At 44.9% G+C, this 23,260-nt stretch overlaps 2 protein-coding genes across 2 annotated transcripts in view; one reads left to right on the forward strand and one right to left on the reverse strand.

The window, feature by feature from the left end:
* The first annotated feature begins 33 nt into the window (after positions 1 to 33).
* LOC138783550 (adenosine deaminase-like protein A) lies at positions 34 to 21,319 on the forward strand. The gene is made up of 9 exons (XM_069958378.1): positions 34 to 92; positions 1,790 to 1,877; positions 2,235 to 2,305; positions 5,023 to 5,061; positions 5,560 to 5,588; positions 7,100 to 7,200; positions 7,896 to 8,075; positions 19,658 to 19,837; positions 21,224 to 21,319. The coding sequence occupies exons 1-9, from the start codon at positions 34 to 36 to the stop codon at positions 21,317 to 21,319; spliced, it is 843 nt and encodes a 280-aa protein (XP_069814479.1).
* Positions 20,814 to 23,260, reverse strand: part of LARP6 (La ribonucleoprotein 6, translational regulator) — a 35,554-nt gene continuing 33,107 nt past the window's right edge. Inside the window, exon 3 of the mRNA XM_069956554.1 lies at positions 20,814 to 22,399. Within this exon, the coding sequence (XP_069812655.1) occupies positions 21,350 to 22,399 (1,050 nt within the window). The 3' untranslated portion in view covers positions 20,814 to 21,349. The remainder of the gene's footprint in view (positions 22,400 to 23,260) is intronic.

Genomic DNA, 23,260 nt, shown 5'->3' on the forward strand with positions numbered 1-23,260 from the left:
AGTTTAGGGAATGTTATAAGCAAGCCTGAAGAGATGAGTTTTCAGGACGCACTTGAAACTGTGAGTGTTTGGTATGAGTCTGAGGTCTTTGGGTAAGGCGTTCCAGAGAACTGGTGCAGCACGAGAGAAGTCTTGGAGGCGGGAGTGTAAAGATGTTAGGTTGAGAGCATTAGTAGAAAGTAGAGCATGTGTAGGATGGTAGGTGGAGATATGGGAGGAGATGTATGGAGGGGCAGAGTTGTGGAGAGCTTTATAGGTGAGGGTGAGGATTTGAACTGTATTCTGTATTTAATGGGTAACAGTGCAGTGACTGGCACAGGGGGGAGAACTGTAACTGTATTTAATGGGTAACAGTGCAGTGACTGGCACAGGGGGGAGACGTCATTGTAACAGCTGGAGAGGAAGATGAGTCTGGCTGCTGCATTCAGAATAGACTGGAGAGGGGAGAGCTTAGAGAAAGGAAGACCGATTAGTTGGGAGTTATAATAGTCAAGACAGTAATGGATCAGGGCAACAGTAAGAGTCTGAGCTGTGTCAGTGGTGAGAAAAATGCGAAAGAAGAGCCCATGGAGCCTCATCAAAGAGTCTCGAAACACAGGACTTGTTATTACATTGACTTATAGGGCCACTTAATTTGGTGGTTTCCTTACAGGAGCCACCCCTTGGCTGGGTTCTTCCCGGAGGGATATCTGGCTAGTCCTGTGTTTTGAGACTTTTTGCTGAGGCTCCAAGGGCTCTTCTTTTACATATTTATGTTTCCCAGGGGGCAATGCACCTAGGACTTCACTGCTTTGAGTGCTTTCACTAGCAGCCGGCAGTGTTATCGTTTAGCTGGTCTCCCTGAGGTCAACGATCTGTTTCTCTTATGGTTCTACTAGGCAGAATCCTGCTCCACACCGATGAGGGGCAACATCCCGAAACAGCTGTATGTGGATGGTTACCTGGCCTTGGTTTTTCCCTTGTCATTACATTGACTTATAGGGCCACTTAATATGGTTGTGTTGGTGGTTTCCTTACTGTAGCCACCCCTTGGATAGGTCCTTCCCGGAGGGATATCTGGCTAGTCCTGTGTTTTGAGACTCTTTGATAAGGCTCCACAGGCTCTTCTTTTGCATATTTATGTTTCCCAGGGGGCAATGCACCTAGGACTTCACTGCATTGAGCGCTTTCACTAGCAGCCGGCGGTGTTGTTGTTTGGCTGGTCTCCCTGAGATCAGCGATCTGTTTTGATAAAAAATAGGCAGATTCTGGAGAAATGGGCGGATTTTTCATTTAAATATATGTCCTGGGATATGCTGTTTGAAAATAATAAAGTGCACTTCCCTGGCTCCTGTGATGCTGCTGGTATCTTACCAATCTGTCTTGCTGTTCAGATAATTCCTGGCTCAGAGGCCGTAACGTTGCAGGCTTGCCCAGCCAATCAGCAACTGAAGCAGGACACCGCTGCAGCCGCTGATTGGCTGGGTGGGCCTGCAATGTCACAACACCAAGTCGTAGTTGTTATTTTCAAATGGCATATATTAAAAAAGAATTCCACCTGCAGAACCCTTTTAAAGCACTGGTTTTGCATTTGGTCCTATGCATAGGAGGGAACCAGCCACTTCAAAGGAAACTGCAGCCAGCCTCATTCAATTGAATGGAGGTTCCATTCCTGTGCTGAGAGGGTGGCTGGGATGGCTGTGCAAGAAGAAACAGTGGAGGGAATCTGTTGTTAAATATACTAGAGAATATACTGGAGTTAATAGTATTGTTTCCTAGTATAATGATGATGGTGGTAATGTGTTTATAGTTTTCAGGATGGTCATGGAAACAACTTCATGGATCTTCTCAGTGAAGCTAAAAGGTCTGGCCTCAGACTAGCTCTTTATTTGTCAGAGGTATGGCCTATAGTCAGAATATATTAGTGCTTGTGTAGTGGTGTATAAAATAATGTAAGTAAACTGGTAGTTGTAGTAACCCCTCTTGTCCAGGTAAGGTCTAACAAACATACTATGAACCTATAGTCATACATACAGCCAAAAGACCCCTGTTTTACAGGTAGCTATGCTATGGGAGTGTGCAACTGCTTAATACAAGATATGTAACACTAACCACCACCTAATATAGGGTGTTATATACAGAGAAAAAGGGTTGTAACATGTCCATCTATTCTGGTCCTTACTATCCTTGTTATGTCTATCATTGCACTGAGGGACATGGATCAATGCTGATTTGTAAGCAACTTCATTTCATAGGTGCCCAGTAAAGAAGAGGAGACCAAGCTTCAAGGAATTCCACCGGATAGGATTGCACATGGGGCTTTCTTGTGTAAGGTTATGTTCACACATTGTATGACACCGACCGTTCCGCGAAATGGCCGTTGTCAGATAAGATCATCCTGGCTGGTACTGCAGCGCTGCTGAGTTCTGATGTGGACGCATCCGTGTGTGTCCGCATCAGAACTCCCCACTGCACACAATGGAGCGTGCAGCCGGAGCCGCGCGCTTCATTGTGTTCACTGACATGTTCTTTGCGGCCGCTATTCAATGAATAGTGGCCGCAGGAAACTGACATGTCAGGTTTTTGCAGCGCCGCTAGATATCCCAGCTGGAGCTTATACTACGTGCATACGCTCCCAGGGCCGTTTTAATACATTGGTGGGCCCAGTGCACAGCCCTCAAGAGTGGGCCCCCCCTTACCTTTCTGCACATTGTATAATGTACTGAATTTGCCCCCACACTGTATCAAGAGCCCCAGTACATACAGTAGTTACCTTATAACACTATTTCCACCATTCAGTGATTACATATTACATAAAAACTGCACTAAACAAAACAGAAAGATATCACCATTGATACCATTACATAATACCGCCATACCATGACCCCTATCAGTACAAGCCTATAACAGAGTGAAGTTACATCCAGTGACTCACCGGAGGCGTCTTCTCCGATCAGAGTCTGTCACCTTTTCTTTTTCTCTCCATCCAGCCTGGGCCACCTTGAAGTCTTCTCCTGGCTGTGAATCTTCTCTCCAGAATCTGCCAGACAAATATTTTAGGCTCCAACACATACAGTAGTTAGGTCCCTTGTACCCCTATACAGTAGTTACACCCCTCTGTACTCCTACATAGTTACACCCCTCTGTGCCTCCATAGTTTTAAAGGTGTCCCTGTAGTATATAGACCCTCATGTGCTCCTCCAGTTATATACAGCCCTCCTGTGCGCTCCCCCATTAGTATATAGCCCCCCTGTGCACTCTCCCCAGTAGTATATAGCCCCCTGTGCTCACCCACAATAGTATATAGCCCCCCTGTGCTCTCCCCCAATAGTATATAGCCCCCCTATGCTCTCCCACAATAGTATATAGCCCCCCTGTGCTCTCCCACAATAGTATATAGCCCCCCTGTGCTCTCCCACAATAGTATATAGCCCCCTGTGCTCTCCCCCAATAGTATATAGCCCCCCTGTGCTCTCCCACAATAGTATATAGCCCCCCTGTGCTCTCCCCCAATAGTATATAGCCCCCCTGTGCTCCCCCTCAATAGTATATAGCCCCCCTGTGCTCTCCATAATATATAGCCCCCTGTGCTCTCCCCCATAGTATATAGACCCCTGTGCTCCCCAATAGTATATAGCTCCCCTGTGCTCCCCAATAGTATATAGCCCCTGTGCTCCCCAATAGTATATAGCTAACCTGTGCTCCCCAATAGTATATAACCCCCTGTGCTCCCCCATAGTATATAGCCCCCTGTGCTCCCCCATAGTATATAGCCCCCTGTGCTCCCCAGTAGTATATAGCCCCCTGTGCTCCCCAGTAGTATATAGCCCCCTGTGCTCCCCATAGTATATAGCTCCCCTGTGCTCCCCCATAGTATATAGCTCCCCTGTGCTCCCCCATAGTATATAGCTCCCCTGTGCTCCCCAATAGTATATAGCCCCCTGTGCTTCCCAATAGTATATAGCTCCCCTGTGCTCCCCAATAGTATATAGCTCCCCTGTGCTCCCCCATAGTGTATAGCCCCCTGTGCTCCCCCATAGTATATAGCTCCCCTGTGCTCCCCCATAGTATATAGCCCCCTGTGCTCCCCCATAGTATATAGCTCCCCTGTGCTCCCCCATAGTATATAGCCCCCTGTGCTCCCCCATAGTATATAGCCCCCTGTGCTCCCCCATAGTATATAGCCCCCTGTGCTCCCCCAAAGTATATAGCTCCCCTGTGCTCCCCCATAGTATATAGCTCCCCTGTGCTCCCCAATAGTATATAGCCCCCTGTACTTCCCAATAGTATATAGCTCCCCTGTGCTCCCCAATAGTATATAGCTCCCCTGTGCTCCCCCATAGTGTATAGCCCCCTGTGCTCCCCCATAGTATATAGCTCCCCTGTGCTCCCCCATAGTATATAGCCCCCTGTGCTCCCCCATAGTATATAGCCCCCTGTGCTCCCCCATAGTATATAGCCCCCTGTGCTCCCCAATAGTATATAGCCCCCGTTCTCCCCCATAGTATATAGCCCCCTGTGCTCCCCAATAGTATATAGCCCCCTGTGCTCCCCAATAGTATATAGCCCCCGTTCTCCCCCATAGTATATAGCCCCCTGTGCTCCCTGATAGTATATAGCTCCCCCATAGTATATAGCTCCCCTGTGCTCCCCCATAGTATATAGCCCCCTGTGCTCCCCCATAGTATATAGCCCCCTGTGCTCCCCCATAGTATATAGCCCCCTGTGCTCCCCCACAGTATATAGCTCCCCTGTGCTCCCCCATAGTATATAGCCCCCCTGTGCTCCCCAATAGTATATAGCCCCCGTTCTCCCCCATAGTATATAGCCCCCCTGTGCTCCCCAATAGTATATAGCCCCCGTTCTCCCCCATAGTATATAGCCCCCTGTTCTCCCCCATAGTATATAGCCCCCTGTGCCCCCCCATAGTATATAGCTCCCCCTGCTATATAACATTGAAAAAAACAAACACTGTTACTCACCTGGGTCCACGCGTTCCTCTTCTCTTCCCTCTTGTGGCCGCACTTCCTGCGGCCACAAGAGGCTGCACTCCCCTTACCCTCGCGCCGACGCTCTAGTGCCGTCGGGCGCTAGAGGGAGAGCGCGGCCTCTTGTGACCGCAGGAAGTGCGGCCACAAGAGTGAGTGACTGACAGGGAGGGAGCCAATGGCTCTCTCTCTGTCAGTGTCGCTGCTGCTGCAGCGCTGAAGCGCCGCAGCAGCAGCGGACGGGGGCAGCGGCGGACGGGGGGGCCCTGCAGGGGGCACCATGGAGGGGTAAGTAGATTACCCATCCATGGCGCTTCCCCATGACAGGCTGGTGGCCGGAGCCCTGTGCGACCGCATTGGTCGCACATAGCAACGGCCGGCCTGCTCGGGGGGGGGGGCCCCTTTAACCAGTGGGCCCGGTGCACCATGTGCCCTCTGGTTAAAGCGGCCCTGTACGCTCCGGCCGGGATTCCATAGACGGAAATGTAACGTATATTTTCATATTAGTCACAGCCGTTGTTGCAGTCGGCAACAACGGCCGTACTTTTACGAAAATATACGTTGCGTGAAAATGGCCTAATTCTGCAAAAAGTGTAGTTAGGGAACATCGCATACCCATGGGTAGGTATTGTGGTTTGTGTATGTAAACTCAATGTACAGCTATATTTTATATGACAATAAAATGTATCATTGCTTGATCCTCATGTTAGTAGCAAGCTTTTAGGTGCCATTTTATGTATGCAAGATAATATGAAAACTATAGTCATAATAATCTTATATTTCATGACAAGTCTATATAGATGAAGCACTACTTTGAACATATACTCTGCCTCTAATTAAAATAGCAAGTTCCCATAGCGATACACCATGTATTCTTTTGGGGTATACGCCTTACAGGTTTTACTTTTTAGTATCTTTTTATGTGTTGAACTATGGATTTAAAGCATCCTTTTTCATTTTAAGAAAGTGGATATGGAAGCATCCCTTTCATTATAAAAAAAATGGGTATGATTGTTTAGACTCCCACTGATCCCCCCAGCTTCCTGTGATCTATATATCACTGTACGAGACAATGCTCCAAAGATTTATAATGGAGCATGTTATGTGCAGGGAGTGGGAAATCACCAGAAGCTGGGGAGATAAGTGCATAACCACACACTTATCCTGGCAACCCATCAAAACATGTGACATGCAACAGGGTGACAGTAAAATTACAGGCTACAATACCGACATAGAGAGAAGAGAAAAACAAGGAATCTATAACGGGAACCAACTTAGTGGAAAGGGCCATAGCCTAAAATACACCACCATGCGCCAAAAAGTTTGACATATATACTAATAGCAGGACCTCCATTCACATAATGCAGTAAACTGGTCCTGCCAAAGTTGCCTAGTTTGACTGACATTCTTTTTAGGCTGAGTTCACACTACGTATATTTCAGTCAGTATTGTGGTCCTCATATTGCAACCAAAACCAGGAGTGGATTTAAAACACAGAAAGGATCTGTTCACACAATGTTGAAATTGAGTGGATGGCCGCCATTTAATGGCAAATATTTGCTGTTATTTTAAAACAACGGCTGTTATATTGAAATAATGGCAGTTATTTACCGTTATATGGCGGCCATCCACTCAATTTCACCATTGTGTGAACAGAGCCTTTCTGTGTTTTTAATGCACTCCTGGTTTTGGTTGCAATATGAGGACCACAATACTCACTGAAATATACGTAGTGTGAACCCAGCCTAAATGTGTATGGGGCCCTATACTATGGGTAGATTTGTGCTGAAATCATCTAGAAAAATTAGTCACCCTTGCTGGGATTTGAAGCAATGACTCAGAAGCCACATGGAAATCATTTTTATGAAATACAGTCATGACTAACCGTGTGCAGTTTTACATTGTGGCTGTTTGCAGAGCTAAATATCAAGTCCTCATGTGAGTATGTATTCTGAATGTTAAGTAATGAGGAGTCTGACCGACTGGTATTTTTAGATATAACATTTTGTTCTCCATTTTAATTCAGCTTCATGTTTTATGGATCTTGCTGCTAGCTAGGTGTTAAATATCAGCATAAAATGAATATAGTTGAACACAACTAGAATATAATAACATATCTGATCACTGCCTAGAACTCTGCTTGACCTCAAATGTTAAAGGACAGACTGTCCCTTCATATGACAAGCATCATTTTGGACTATGGTACAACTTGGATCATCCATCTCTATTATGTGTAAGGCTAGCTTCACACGTACCGGAGTTTGCAGCGAAATCCGCTGCGGATCCTGGTAGTGTGAGGGTCTATGGGGTTACATATCCGCAGCGGAATTTTTATTCCACTGCGGATTTGTAACCCAGTCCCTTTAACCCCCCGCTGCCCTGAGCCTCACACAGCCGCGGCGCTGAGCAAGTAATAACGTATGCAATAATAATAATATAATAATAATAATAATGAATGTAATAATGTATGCTGCGGGCTGGACTTATCAATGCAGCCTCCTTCCTCCATCAACTCTCTGGGACAGCTTCTCTGTAGATGCCAAACGTTCATACTTCATAGTTTTGGTTTTTGGGTATATGCACACAGAATAATTCTGGTGGAAAACTCTGTGCGTAATCCGCCGCTCGTCCCCGCGCGCTCCCGCTTCCCTCTCCGCCGTCTCTATAGACTCTGTTATTTGGTCGGGTGAATTACGTCGGCCCAAAGAATTGAGCCGTCAATACTTTGGGCGGACAGCAGAATCCGCCCGACCCTATAATGGAGTCTATGGAGCTGGCAGAGAGGGAAGCGCGAGCACCCAGGGAGTTTTCCGCCAGAATTACTCTGTATGCATATACCCTTTCAGTGAGTGCAGAGATTCAGCGGATGCAGTAGCCAGATATAGGTTTATCTGTATGCTGTGGCTAAGAGAATTTCTCTTTTTGTAGACTGACAATAAAGCCATCTTCGTTACAAATCTTTCCCTGGAGTATGAAATAGCTGCCAAGACATTTAATCTGACCTTGCAACAAATATGGGAATTGTCCAACAGATCTATTCATTTCATCTTTGCTGCAGAGCATATCAAATCAAACCTGAAGGAAAAGTGGACACAGATGAAACCAGAGGTATTCAGACATATGCAGTAATATCTGCAGATAATGGGACTCAATAAGCTTCAACCTCAGGGACCGGAAAGTAGTTCACTTTTAAAGCTGAAACCTTACAGAAAGTGCATCCATCCACTGACCTCTAGACAGTTTATTGCAATGCACAAATAGTTTTTTATTCCATTGTTTACAGCTCAGTGGCTGCAAGTATTTTAAATATTTCCTTTATGAGTCTTTATATGTCTTCTTTGTCTGCATTTTCCAGTGTATGCATATAGCACACATGAGGCTAATTAGTTGATCATACAGCAAAACACCTATGGTCTGCCAAATTGGGGGGGGGGGGGGCGAACTGTGGGGGAGATTTATCAAACATAGGGGGAGATTTATCAAACATGGTGTGAAGTGAAACTGGCTCAGTTGCGCCTAGCAACCAATCAGATTCCACCTTTCATTTTCCAAAGAGTCTCTGAGGAATGAAAGGTGGAATCTGATTGGTTGCTAGGCGCAACTGAGCAAGTTCTACTTTACACCATGTTTGATAAATTTCCCCTATGGTGTCCAGTAAAACTGGCTTAGTTGCCCCTAGCAACCAATCAGATTCCACTTTTCATTCCTCACAGACTCTTTGGAAAATGAAATGTGTAATCTGATTGGTTGCTAGGGGCAACTGAGCCAGTTTTACTGGACACCATGTTTGATAAATCTCCACCAGTGTCTTCATTGGAGCCTTTACTGTCTGTAGCAGAATGGGGTGGATGGATGGTCATTTCCAAGGATTGTATCCAGCATTTGGCTCTGCCTGACACCACTAAATAAGCCAAGAATCTTACAGATCTCAACTAAATATATTCCACTATAAGATAATCCTCTCCTCACATTAAGAACTTCACTAAATGCTCAGTATTGTTCCATACCAGTAGAATTGTATCATATTCATACAGTACACTATATTCTTCCTGTTTTAAAAAAGGAATCTACTGCAGGCAAAATACCCTTTTATTCACTATATGGACACAATTATTGGGACAGCTACACATTATACCTACCAGAGCTTTTAGGACATAGGCATTAGTATAGAGATGGTTCTCATCTTGCAAGTATACCCAATTCCACCCTTCTAAAGAGACATTCTACAGGGGTTTGGAGTGTCTGGTCAGACACAAATGTTGGACAAGAGGGCCTACCTTGCAATCTCTGTTCTATTATATCCCAAAGGTGTTCAGTGGGGTTCAGATCAGGGCTCTGTGTTGGACACTCAAGTTCCACACTAAATTCTCCCAACCTTGTCTTCATGGACCTTGCCAGAAAAGTGTCATGTTGGCCTCTGTCTTTGTGGTTTTTAGAGGGTCTTGTGTTTTTCTGCTGTTTTGGAATGGCGCAGACCTCTGAGTTAGATTCTGTATAAAAAAAAGTATACTATGCTGTATAACATGGGAGTCTATTTATGTCAGAATTAGTCAAAAACCCTTGGGATGAAGCCCAGGGCACTAAACCCCTATTATTGCAGTAACCTCACCCCTAAAATATAACTTTTCATAAGTGATGATATCCAAATCTTCCATTGGCGTTGTTCTAAAATAACAGCAAATATTTGCCATTAAATGGCGGCCATCCACTCAATTTCAACATTGTGTGAACAGATCCTTTCTGTGTTTTTAATCCACTCCTGGTTTTGGTTGCAATACTGACTGAAATATACTGACTGAAATATACATATACTGACTGAAAAATACGTAGTGTGAATGCAGCCTAAAGGTGTACCATGCAATGCTAGCATGATCCTGAAAATGGCACTTTTCTGGATTAAAACTCATTTACAAAGGACTGAGGCAAAATGGAAACTTTTCTATGGTCAGATCAATCAAAATTTCAAATTCAACTTTTTTGAAACCATGGATGCTGTGTCCTGCAGATTCAAAAGAAGAACCATCCAGCATGAAAGCTTGCATCTCTGATAGTATGGGGGTCCATTGGTACTTCCACATCTGGAAAGGCAATATCAATGCTGAACAGTAAATAGAGGTTTTAGAACAGCATATGCTCCAATCTAGACACACACACACACACACACACACACACACACACACACACACACAACCACATCTGGACAAACAGCAACCAACCACAGCCCATTTTGAGAAATGAAAGCCAAGCTGTGATTGCTGTTTGAAACTTTTTAAATGTGTCCGATTTGTTTTTCAGACAGATTAGTAAATCTGGGCAAATGTCTCTATTAGGGAAGGCTTTGCATATTTCTGGATAACGCTAACTACATATTGCAGCATGGCTTTGTAGTTTACAGAGGGAATACTACATACAGGGCCGCTTTTGCCATGAGGCGGAATGAGTATTCCGCCTCAGGCGGCACATTCTGGGGTCCCTTTAGGGGCGACAACTTCTGCCCTGTCATCTGACTCCCGCCGCCCGCTCAGGTGTCCCCCTTTCCGCATCCCTAGAAGCTGCAGCTCTAGGGGCACTGTCAGACTCGGGGCCCTCGGTGACAGGAGAAGACGCCCCCACTCACACTATAATCCTCTCCCCTGTACGGCATCCGCTGGGTGACAGGCCCCTCCCCCAGGCCAGGTCACAATGCTGTACAACAGAGAGCGTGTATGGCGCTGTGACCTGGCCTGGGGGAGGGGCCTGTGTGGCGTCTTCTCCTGTCACCGAGGGAAAGGAGAAGCGGTGGATCCCGGTCCGGATCGTGAGGAGGGGAGCAGGTGTCAGCCCTCAGGTTTTGCCGGGACTGTCCTGATTCTGACGAGACAGCCCCGGCACAACCATGTCCCGGGAAGCTCCGCCCCCTGCCGCGGGAAGCCCCGCCCCCTGCCGAGCGCGAGTTATGTCACCCATGCAGAGCGGGAGAGGAGTCCCTGGAAGACTAGAGGGTCCATACTGGTGAAGTGAGTATGGCTTTTTTTGTTTTAAATACAGATGAAGGGGCTAGTGGTATGATGATCAAGGCACAGGAGGAGGATGAAGGGAGAAGTAGTATGATGATGAAAGGGCAGAAGGATGAGAGGGGTAGTAGTATGATGATGAAAGGGCGGAAGGATGAGAGGGGTAGTAGTATGATGATGGAAGGGCAGGAGGATGAGAGGGGTTATACTATGATGATGAAAGGGCAGAAGGATGAGAGGGGTAGTAGTATGATGATGGAGGGACAGGAGGATGAGAGGGGTTATACTATGATGATGAAAGGGCAGAAGGATGAGAGGGGTAGTAGTATGATGATGGAGGGACAGGAGGATGAGAGGGGTAGTAGTATGATGATGGAAGGGCAGGAGGATGAGAGGGGTTATACTATGATGATGAAAGGGCAGAAGGATGAGAGGGGTAGTAGCAGGGGCGTAGCTAAAGGCTGATGGGCCCTGGTGCAAAATTTTAGCTTGGGGCCCCCCCATCTCCCCCCGATCAGGCAAAGTCCTATCTAACGTTATATCCAATTACTCTAATGTGCCACCATGTTCTAATGCCCTGTCACTGCCTCCACCTCATGTACTGCACTACTGCCCCCTATAATTAATGGACTGTATGTGTCATTGTCTAATCATTGTATTCCAATCTTTGACTCTACAGCTGAAAAACTACAACTCTCATCATGAACTGCCAGTTGGAAACGATGGGGGTTGTAGTGCTGCAACCTGAAGAGCCACATGCTGCAAAACTACAACTCCCATTATAAACTGTCAGCAGGGCATGATGAAGTTTGAACTTCTGCAACCTGCAGAAGTCACCTGATATCACCTGCAGTCCTATGTAACACCACAGATAACAGTGATATCCCTCTGAGTACAGATAATGTAGTAGTCATCTGCAGTCCTATGTAACACCACAGATAACGCAGTGATATCTCTGAGTACAGATAATGTAGTAGATGTCCCCTGCAGTCCTATGTAACACTACAGATAACACAGTGATATCTCTGAGTACAGATCATGTAGTAGATGTCCCCTGCAGTCCTATGTAACACCACAGATAACACAGTGATATCTCTGAGTACAGATAATGTAGATGCAGCACAAGCTGGAGCTCAACGCGGTAAAGATACGGCCATAGGACATAGCTTGGGCCGCCAAGGCAGATGTCTGGAGGAGGGGGCGCTGGTACTTGCTGTCATCTGATTAGGTAAGAGGCCCAATCAGATGACAGCATGTGCCAGCGGGCGCAGCGGGACAGATTAGCGCAGTGCTTCCCAACCTTTTCCACCTCGGGGCACCCCTACTAAATGATGTTCTACAAAATAAGAAAACTGTCATACAGTGACTCACCGGTGATGTCTTCTTTGATCTGAGGCGTCACTTTCCCTTTTCCTCTTCATCCGGCCCAGTCCTCCAAGATGATTCCTTCCAGATACGTTTCATCCCCTTAGAACCTGCGAGACAAACAATTTAGGCTCCGCACATTTCTAACAACTTCCTTCCCTTCCTCCCTCTTGTAGGCTCCCATAGTAACTGCACTGTTTGGTGTAATGTGCAGTAAAGTGAGTAGGAATATGGGATGCCCCCTGTATGTAGGATTCCCTGCTGTGCCCCCATGAGCTAATAATAGCCCCAGAGGTGCCCCCATGAACAAATAATGGCCCCAGAGGTGCCCCCATCAACTAATAATGCCCCCAGAAGTGCCCCCATGAGCTAATAATGCCCCCAGAGGTGGCCCCCATGAGCTAAAAATGCCCCCAGAGGTGCCCCCATGAACTAATAATGCCCCCATGAACTAATAATGCCCCCAGAGTTGCCCCCTATGAACTAATAACGCCCCCAGAGGTGCCCCCATGAGCTAATAGTGCCCCCAGAGGTGCCCCCATGAACTAATAATGCCCCCAGAGGTGCCCCCATGAACTAATAATGCCCCCAGAGTTGCCCCCTATGAACTAATAATGCCCCCAGAGGTGCCTCCATGAACTAATAATGCCCCCAGAGTTGCCCCCTATGAACTAATAATGCCTCCAGAGGTGCCCCCATGAACTAATAATGCCCCCATGAACTAATAATGCCTCCAGAGGTGCCCCCATGAACTAATAATGCCCCCAGAGTTGCCCCCTATGAACTAATAACGCCCCCAGAGGTGCCCCCATGAGCTAATAGTGCCCCCAGAGGTGCCCCTATGAACTAATAATGCCCCCAGAGGTGCCCCCATACAATAATACTGCCCCCAGAGGTGCCCCCCATACACTAATAATGCCCCCAGAGGTGCCACTAAAAAAACAAACATCCTACTCACCTAATCCGCGCTGTGCAGGCAGCAGCTCTCCTCCTCCTCTTCGGGCTCCATCTTGCGAGCCGCAGGGACGGGACTTCCGGCAGACGTGATGACGTCACATCATCACGCCTGCCGGAGAGGTCACGTCCCGGCCTCCCATAGGCTGCTGGCATGAAGTGCCGGCAGCCTATGGGAGAGAATACAGGAGGAGGACGCTGACAGGTCCTTCTCCTGTATTCTGATCGCTTTGATGTTCCGCCCGCTCACTGTGCGGGCGGAACATCAAAGCGATCTGTGCATCCTGAGAAGCTGCGCGGCCGCAGCTTCTCTGGATGCTCAAAAACAAGTGGCAAGGGGGGCCGTGCGGGCCCCCCTAGCGTAGGGGCCCGGTCGCCATGGCGACCCCGGCGACCCCTATAGCTACGCCACTGGGTAGTAGTATGATGATGGAGGGACAGGAGGATGAGAGGGGTAGTAGTATGATGATGGAAGGGCAGGAGGATGAGAGGGGTTATACTATGATGATGAAAGGGCAGAAGGATGAGAGGGGTAGTAGTATGATGATGGAGGGACAGGAGGATGAGAGGGGATGTACTATGAGGATGGAGGAGGAAGGAGGATGAGAGGGGTTGTAGTTTGATGATGGAAGGACAGGAGGATGAGAGGGGTAGAAACATAGAAACATAGAAACATAGAAGATTGTCGGCAGAAAAAGACCACTGGGTCCATCTAGTCCGCCCTTTTAGTATTTTCTTCCTTATTATCTTAGGATAGATATATGTCTATCCCAGGCGTGTTTAAATTCTGTTATTGTAGATTTACCAACCACCTCTGCTGGAAGTTTGTTCCAGGTATCTACCACTCTTTCAGTAAAATAATATTTTCTTACATTGCTTCTGATCTTTCCCCCAACTAACCTCTCACTGTGTCCTCTCGTTCTTGAGCTCAGTTTTTTACTAAAAACACTCCCCTCTTGAACCTTATTTAGTCCCTTAACATACTTAAAGGTTTCAATCATGTCCCCCCTTTCCCGTCTTTCCTCCAGACTATACAGATTCAAATCCTTAAGTCTTTCCTGATATGGTTTATGCCTCACACCCTCCACCATTTTTGTAGCTCGTCTTTGGACCCGTTCTATTTTATCAATGTCCTTTTTTAGGTGAGGTCTCCAGAACTGGACACAGTATTCCAGATGTGGCCTCACCAGAGCTCTATACAGCGGGATCACAATCTCCCTCTTCCTACTGGTTATACCTCTAGCTATACACCCCAGCATACGATTTGCTTTCCCCACCGCCTGGTTGCACTGGTGACTCATTTTAAGGCTTTCAGAAATCATTACCCCTAAATCCTTCTCTTCTGAAGTCTTTTCCAACACAGTACTGCCGATGTGATACTCGGATAGAGGATTCCTCCTCCCCAAGTGCATTATTTTACATTTGGAAACGTTGAACTTCAATTTCCACTGTTTGGACCACGTATCTAGCAAAGCTAAATCATTTTCCATATTACTGACACCTCCAGGAATATCCACCCTATTGCACACTTTTGTGTCGTCAGCAAACAGACAAACTTTACCTATCAACCCTTCTCCTATGTCACTTACAAACATATTAAAAAGAATAGGACCCAGAACAGACCCTTGTGGCACACCACTTGTAACCAGTCTCTGCTCAGAATACACACCATTAACAACAACCCTCTGATATCTCTCCTTCAGCCAACCACAAATCCACTGAACTATCCAGGGATTTAGTCCAATTTTCTCCAACTTCTCTATCAGCTCTTTATGGGGAACTGTATCAAAAGCTTTGCTGAAGTCCAGATAGGCGATATCCACAGCACCACCTTCATCCAGCACTTTTGTGGCATAATCAAAGAAATCAATGAGATTAGTCTGACATGATCGGCCCTCAGTAAAGCCATGCTGGTTTGGATCCATCAAATTGTTGATTCTTAGGTGATCCATTATCTTCTTTTTTAGAAGAGTTTCCATCATTTTCACTACTACAGATGTCAGGCTCACTGGCCTGTAGTTACTGGGCTCTTCTCTATAATGATGGATGGGCAGGAGGATGAGAGGGGTTATACTATGATGATGGAAGGGCAGGAGGATGAGGGGGGTAGTAGTATGATGATGGAAGGGCAGCAGGATGAGAGGGGTAGTACTATAATGATGGATGGGCAGGAGGATGAGAGGGGTTATACTATGATGATGGAAGGGCAGGAGGATGAGAGGGGTAGTACTATGATGATGGAAGGGCAGGAGGATGATAAAGTGGGTCGTAGTATGATGATGGAGGGTCTGGAGGATAAAGGTGGGGGTAGTAGTATGATGATAGGGCAGGAGGATGAAGGGGGGAGGAGGATGAAGGGGGGAGTAGTATGATGGTGGAGGGGGAAGGAGGATGAAGGGGGGAGTAGTATGATGATATGGGTAAGGTGGTCTCTGAGGCTAACAGTATTATTGAGTGTCTGAAGCTGGCAGTATTAGGCAGTTACTATTTGGGGGTCTCTAACACTTGGCTCCCCATATGTCACCACCATTAAGACTGGCACTTATACATGCTCCTCTGCAGCCGCCGCTCTCCGCTCAAAGAAGTATCATGTTACTTCTTCGAGCGGAGAGCGGCGGCTGCGGAGGAGCGCACGCTCTCCCATAGATGGACTATGGGACAGTGAGACAGGCGGGATCCTGCGGCAGAGAGTTCCACCGCGGAATTCCACCTGTTTTACTCAGTGTGAACATACCCTTAGTGTATGCACTTCTGTTATATAGTTCTGTATGCACTGTTGGTATGTAGTTATATATGCAATGTTCACTGCTGGTATATAGTTGTGTTTGCGGGGAAGGGGCGCAGTTTCAATTTTCGCCTCAGGCAGCATAGAACCTAGAATCGGCCCTGACTACATAATGGTAGACACAGTTCTGTCCCAGCTTTTTAGAGATGTGTTGCTGCCGTCAAGATCTAATTTGAGTTAATTATTTTCATTACATGAGAAGATGTCTCACTTTCAGGCTGTGTTCACACAGTAAACAAAAAGCAGAATTCAACTGTAAAAAAGGTATATATCATGGCTGTATTTTGAATCTAATAAATGTGTCAGTCTGTGTACACATTGGAAAAACAAATATATTTACAATGTGTGCATAGACAGCTGCTTTTCCATAGACTTTAATGAAGCACACTATTATTGTGTTATATTTTGCTTCTGTTTTACCATGTGTGAAATAGCTATATATTAGGTGTTCTGTGTTCTATTGTGAATAAAATAATGGGTCAATGAGATTGAAAAATTATTGCATTGTATTTTTATTTATATGTATTTATAATTTACACATGGTCCCAACTATTTTGGAATCAGGGTTCCATAAATAACAGAAATTATATTACTGTTCTTCTGCATGGTGTCTTATGTCCAGCAGAGGGTGCTGTGCTACAGGCAGGAACTTTAAAAACCAAAATGAGCATAGTATATATGTGTTATGTTTTCATGTGTGGTTTCTGAATATTTTTCTTTTAGTGGATTACAAGAAGAAAACTGGCAGCAGATGAAAGGTTAGCAAAATGGTCACTCACAGGATCTCTTCATTTTTGTGGTGCAATGCTGTCTAAATAAGAGCATGTACAGGAGTTAAAAGTCTCGAAAGTAACTACCACCGGTGCCCTGCTCACAAGGTCTAAAATAATATTATATGGGCAGCACATTAGGTCCCTTAGTCATGTTTAGGATTGGGCCCCAGGCAGCAGTACCAGATGTACTATGCTGATGGTTAATGCACCCTCAGTTTTGGCCTGCAGGGTGTGCTTGTGTACTCTGTCCGTGTTAAAGCCATTTTCTCCTTATTAAACGTGATAGAACCAAAGTATTAATCTGTATTTTTAATTAAAATATATGGGAGAAGTATATGAAATATGGGAGAAAATACAAATGAAAAACCCACATCACCCGAAGAAGACCAAAAGATTACTTTAGATCAGGTACTTTCTATTTGCTGGATGGACTAGTACTGAATCTATGTTTCCACACAGTATTTTTGCTCAGTATTTTGGCTCAGTATTTTGCAACAAAAACCAGGAGTGGATTGAAAACACAGAAAGGCTCTGTTCACACACTGTTGTAATTGAGTGAATGGCCACCATTTAATGGTAAACAATTCATGTTATTGTAAAACAATGGCAATTGTTTTGAAATAATTATTTGCCATTAAATAACGTCCATCTACTCAATTTTAACAGTGTATGAACATAGGCTTTCTGTGTTTTCAATCCACTCCTGGTTTTGGTTGCAAAATACTGACCAAAATACTCTGTGGAAACATAGCCTAATTGTGATTGTAACCTGAAAGTGTGAGTACATGTACTGTATACAGACATCGCAAAAGTGTGGAGTGAAAAGAGCCTAGGTTGTGAACTTGAAAGATCCCATCAGACCTGCCCTTATATTGATTTAAATACTTTGAACCTTGACTGCTGGTTACTGACAAAGCTATCCAGGATTTTGCTAAGGTTGCTCAGATACAACATATATGCACTTCTGCGTCGCATCACTACCTGCAATGAACTGCACAGATATGAAAATAAAAAATGCAGGAAACCTCTAAGTAGATGGAGTCCAAGTCAGCTTCAAAGCCATGGCCCTGGGTGACAGTATATACAAAGTCTATATGTATACGGCACCATCTGCACCTTGTTTGTTATATTTCAGTACACTCTGCAGTTAGCTTTACATACTGTATACTTACTCTGTATGGAAAGTGTCAACACCCTTGTCATGAAGCAATGCTTCTGAATTGCAAGATCAGTGTTCCTATGAAATGTAACTTTGATCTAATCTAGAGAAAAGCCAACAGCTGGGCTCTTCCCATAAAGTTTCATTGACATTTGAGGGGAATTAAAGCTAGAACACAGTGAGAAGTCAGCAGCTGCGACACGGATATTGTCAAAACTGCCAGAGAAAAAAACATTTGGTGGCGTAGTGGAGAGAACACAAGTGCTATTGCCAAGCTATGTTCTCGGACTATCCAGTTTGCCCATTTTCCATCTAACTATTAAAATACGGAATTTAACATTTATTTTTTTATTTGTAAGACCTTTTGCCCTGATAGTTTGTTCCAGTTCTGGTGCTCATAATCCACAGCTCTCCACTCTCTCTCTTTGGGCTTTAACATAATAAAGTAGAAAGAAAGTCTTAAATAGAGATGAGCGAACCTGGAGCATGCTCGAGTCCATCCGAACCCGAACTTTCGCCATTTGATTAGCGGTGGCTGCTAAAGTTGGATAAAGCTCTATGGCTATGTGGAAAACATGGATATAGTCATTGGCTGTATCCATGTTTTCCAGACAACCTTAGAGCTTTATCCAAGTTCAGCAGCCCCCGCTAATCAAACACCGAACATTCGGGTTCGGATCGACTCGAACCCGGTTCGCTCATCTCTAGTCTTAAACACTTCACTTTGGTAAATAAAGCGGTGTTCATACATATTATAGTGGCACCCCAGTTTTCGTATGACTCATATGGCAAAATAAAATGTAATACCAATACAATGTGTGTGAATGTTGCCTGATCTCTTCCCTTTATACAGCAAGTGAGATTTTAATTTAGAGCATGTAATAACCACTTTGCATCCAAACCAATGCTGGCTGCAACTCTCATATCCATTAAGACTTGGTAAAAACTAGTGATAAGCGAACTTACAGTATGTTTGGCCAAACCTGAACGCTCAGCCTTTAAACCTGCAGCATGGAAAAGTTGGATGCAGCTGTCTGGAAAACATGAATACAACCTTAGGAGACCTATGGCTGTATCTGTTTTTCAAGCAGCTTTCGGGCTGCATCCACTTTCTCCTGGCAGTAGGAGTCAAATGCTAAGTGTTTCAGTTGAGACTGAATTTACACTAGTTTGGCTGGCCTCACACTGCCCTATATTTTTGGAAAAACACCAATAAAACAGCTCTCTGTCCTGTCAGTGTGCACTAACAGGACAGAGGGCCATGACTAGTCACAGCCTAGATGACTAGTTCCTGGCTCTCCCCCTGCCTTGCATACCAGATTAAAATGCATTTTACCGCGCATTAAGCCCATGGAGCCTGGATCCCCTGAGAGCCAGGTGCAAGTTGCGTGCAGCCATTCTGGAAGCCCAATCAGCACAAATGTACTGATTGTGTCCCATGTGTTTGCCAGTGGTTGCAGAAAAAGCACACCATCTTATAGTTGGTCCATTCTATGCACAGGTGATATGCCAAGCAATCCTCTTAAATATGACACGCTTCTTGGCTATCCCGTGGTCATGTATCTGTCTCTTTTTTGGCCAACTGTCAAGTTTATCATTAGAGATTAGCAAATTTACAGTAATAGTGAAGTGCTTCATTATCTCTGCAATATGCTTATCAGCCGACTACCGCTCCTCCCTGGGTGCTGGGAAAAGCTGGATCAAGTCCTGGGAAACGTCTCCAAGGACTAGAGCCATCTTTTTCCAGCACCTGGGGAGAAGCGACACCGAGCAGACTTCAAAGCCCACAGCCTGATGAGCAGAATGCTGGTAGGGACAAAGCGCTTCGATTCGTTCCTACTGTAAATTTGCTCATCCCTAGTGACTAAATATATACATGTACATTAGGATAAGTTGGTTTGTTTTATGATAATAGGATTCCAGCTGTCATTTTAGAAGAGATTACACAGTGTCGGCAAGAAGCCAAAAGATAGTCAAGGGAAACAGCACAACACTCATTTTATATCACACCTTTGAGTAGGTGATGGTTTAAAGAGAATGTATTGCCTACATTTGTTTATTCCTATTATAATTAGGTACTGAAGCTTGTTCTTTTTTTCTAATCTGTTTGTATTTTCAGATTGTTTCGCTTTTTGTACATGCATGGAGGCATTTAGTGATATGCTTTCCAACAAACACCATGGACACAGGTAACAGTAAACAGAAGCGGACCCATTGACATGAATGGAAGAGTGTGAGCTTAGTTTTAGGTTTACTGGTGAGAATGAAAAAAAAAAATCAGAAAAAATATGTTTACCATAAAAACTTGATTTAAACAAAAGGTCATATGTTTGATGACACATTCCCTTTAAACGCAGTAATGTCAGCAGAATGCCTAATATGATATTGGGTGCATAATTCTACAAGGGGACTTAATAGTACAAAGTATTTCACATGAAGCCCTTTTTACTCTTCACTCAGCATAATGGCAACTATACCTGAAATACAAGATCCAGTATGAGGCAGCACTTTAAAGCATTACATCTATTAATACCTTATCAGAATTACGCAATGACTTAAAGTCTCCATACAATGGAAATATTAACCCAATACAAATGTATGGAAAGTATAGAAATATAGTCACATTGCCAAGCCTAATATGTGATGTGGTGCTGTAGATTTACTGAAAATTGTTTTGTATAGTATACATGACCATAGTGGGTAGGTAATCATATTTTAGGCTTTAGCGTTTAGAAGACAGGTAACAGCAAAAGTCATGAGTATTTCATATATGTGACACTGGGATCCTTTGGTGGCAAGAAGTCCAAGACAAGATGCTTCACTGCTTATGGAAGTTCATTTAATTCACAGCACGGAAAATATACATTCTTTATACACATCTTTCTTTGGAAGTGTACAATGAGCATCGCAGAAAGACTCACAACATCCTATTGGATGAACTAGTAGTAGTTGCCAATAGGTTTTGGAGATTATGCAACCTGTTGCATCCCTGGCCTTAATATTTAGATAAGCATCGATGGATAGTAATTGCTTCAGATACCCAGTCAGATTGATATAGAAATTAAAAGGGTTTAACAAAAACTAAATAAAAAAATGGTCAAATAAAAATATAATGCAGCATAACTGCTGCCACTGTACAAAGTATGTATACCCATGAAAAATCAGATAAAAAATAATAATAAATACAGACTTCTTATCAGTCTTTCTATAAATCCATTTCTTCCCAGGTAGAAGCTTTGTCCAGCCCTGGAATACTGGAGGTTCCACATGCACTGTCTTGCAAACAGGAGACTTCAGTACTGGTGGCTGGTGTTGACAAGTAGAGTTACAAGTCTAATAAAGTTGCATGGAATTCATAAATTCTGCACAAGCTTATTCCTTTCTGTTCCATTATGGAACCCTTTCGTACCGTCAGGACCTCTTGGCAGCCTCAGGACGCCAGGCGGCAGCCCGTCTGCATTCTGTATCTTCCTCCCGAGCATTGGACTACATGCAGGGCTTTTTTCCTGTGTGACAGTTTGGGCTTGTCTTCTCCTCTGAACCCAAGGACTACTGGATGGTGTAATGCTGCTATCTGAAGAGTACTCTGTAGACCTTCGAGAAACTTCAGGGCTCATGCTGTCAGCGAGAGGGGAATGCTTAACCCCTTTACGCTGGCCACAAGGACTACTCCAGGGGCTATTTCTGGGTGAAGCATTTGGACTCAGGTGATTATTTGGGTAAACAGATGGGCTCAGCTTATTGGTTGACTGTATCTTTCGCCCTACCATTGGCGAGTTGGGATTGCTATCTGGCTCTGAGGTGCTATAACCTGTAGACTCATCTCCTATGTACTGTAGCTCTTCAACCCTTTTATTGAGAGACTTATTTTTACGCAGATTCTTTGAGTCCTCTTCTTTGCTTCGGTCTTTCTGAATCTTTTTCTTTGGTGGCTTCATGCCTATTAGGACCACCTTTATACCATCATCTGTGTCACTTTCAGCATTAAGGGTCTCATGTGCCTTTATTGCAGCCTCCACCTCCTCAAATTCAACTATTGCACAATCCTTGGTTCCAACCTGAGCATATCGACTGCTGAATCTTTTCACATCTGATGGAAGATCCCTACCAGGCTTTAGGATACGTATAGAGGAGATGCTTCCAAAAGCTCCAAAACTCTTTAGCAGCTGCTCCATTATCTTTTCTTGCATCCCGCCATTTTCCTGCTCCTTATTTAAGCATTGCAGCTCTGGAATGAAATGCAGGTCATAAACCAGGAGCATTTTGCTGGGGAGGTTCTCACTAGGAAAGACGGGAACTGGAGTTTTTCGTCTTACTTTCCTGTTGTCTTCATTTAATTCAAGTATATCAGAATACCTTAAAGCGTAGGCAGTGGTCCTCCAGTCACGTGTGAGATGCTTTACCTGAGAAGAAAAAAACAAAACAAAAGCAATCGTGTTATAATCTGTTGTATTAAAGGGGTCTTTCGATTAACCCTTACTTGCCCCTATCCACCGTGATCTCTAGATCAACCCCAGATTCCTTTGTTTTGAATGGAGCAGCGGGTTGGTGCGTGACCCGCAGCTCCATTCATTCTCTATGGAGCTGCCAGAAACAGTCAGGTGGTTTACTTGTCTCTCTTCCGCGGTTCCATACGGAATGAATAGAGTTGCAGGTCATGCGCCGACTAGCAGCTCCATTTAAAACAAAGGAGCTGGGGGCTGCTTTTAATCCAAGATCTGTCCTGCGGTCCGTTCGGCAGGTGATGCAGCTATTGCCCTAAAAAACTATTTTTTAAATGGCAGCCCCGTGCCCAATGGGTGTGGCTTAGCTTGTGTATGCATTATGCTGGCACAACCCCTCCGTCCCTCCTCGCAGATTGTCTCCTATTCCCCCTCTGTGTGGCAAATGGGCTGGATCGTTAGGCCACCTGTGCAATGGAGAAAATGTTCTAGTGGCATTCCTAATGATGAAGAGGGTGGGACGGAGGGGTGGTGCAAAGTTAGGGCACAGATACTCCCATTGGGCACAGGGCTGCAAGTTTAAAAGTTGTTTTTTAGGACAATAACCGCATCAGCTGCTGAATGGACCCCAGGACAGATCTTGGATTTAAAGCAGCTATCCGAAGGTACAAGTGTTTTAGGGGGGTCAGATTGTGGGTACAGAGTCGCTTTAAATGCTGCGATCTGCGTCATTATGTCCAGCTCCTGGAAAATTAATGTGCGCAGGGCTGCTCACACGGAAGTGTTAATAGTAGTGTATCAACTATGCTCTGTATTTTGATT

This window comes from Dendropsophus ebraccatus, chromosome 1 (assembly GCF_027789765.1).
Source record: "Dendropsophus ebraccatus isolate aDenEbr1 chromosome 1, aDenEbr1.pat, whole genome shotgun sequence".
Lineage (NCBI taxonomy): Eukaryota > Metazoa > Chordata > Amphibia > Anura > Hylidae > Dendropsophus > Dendropsophus ebraccatus.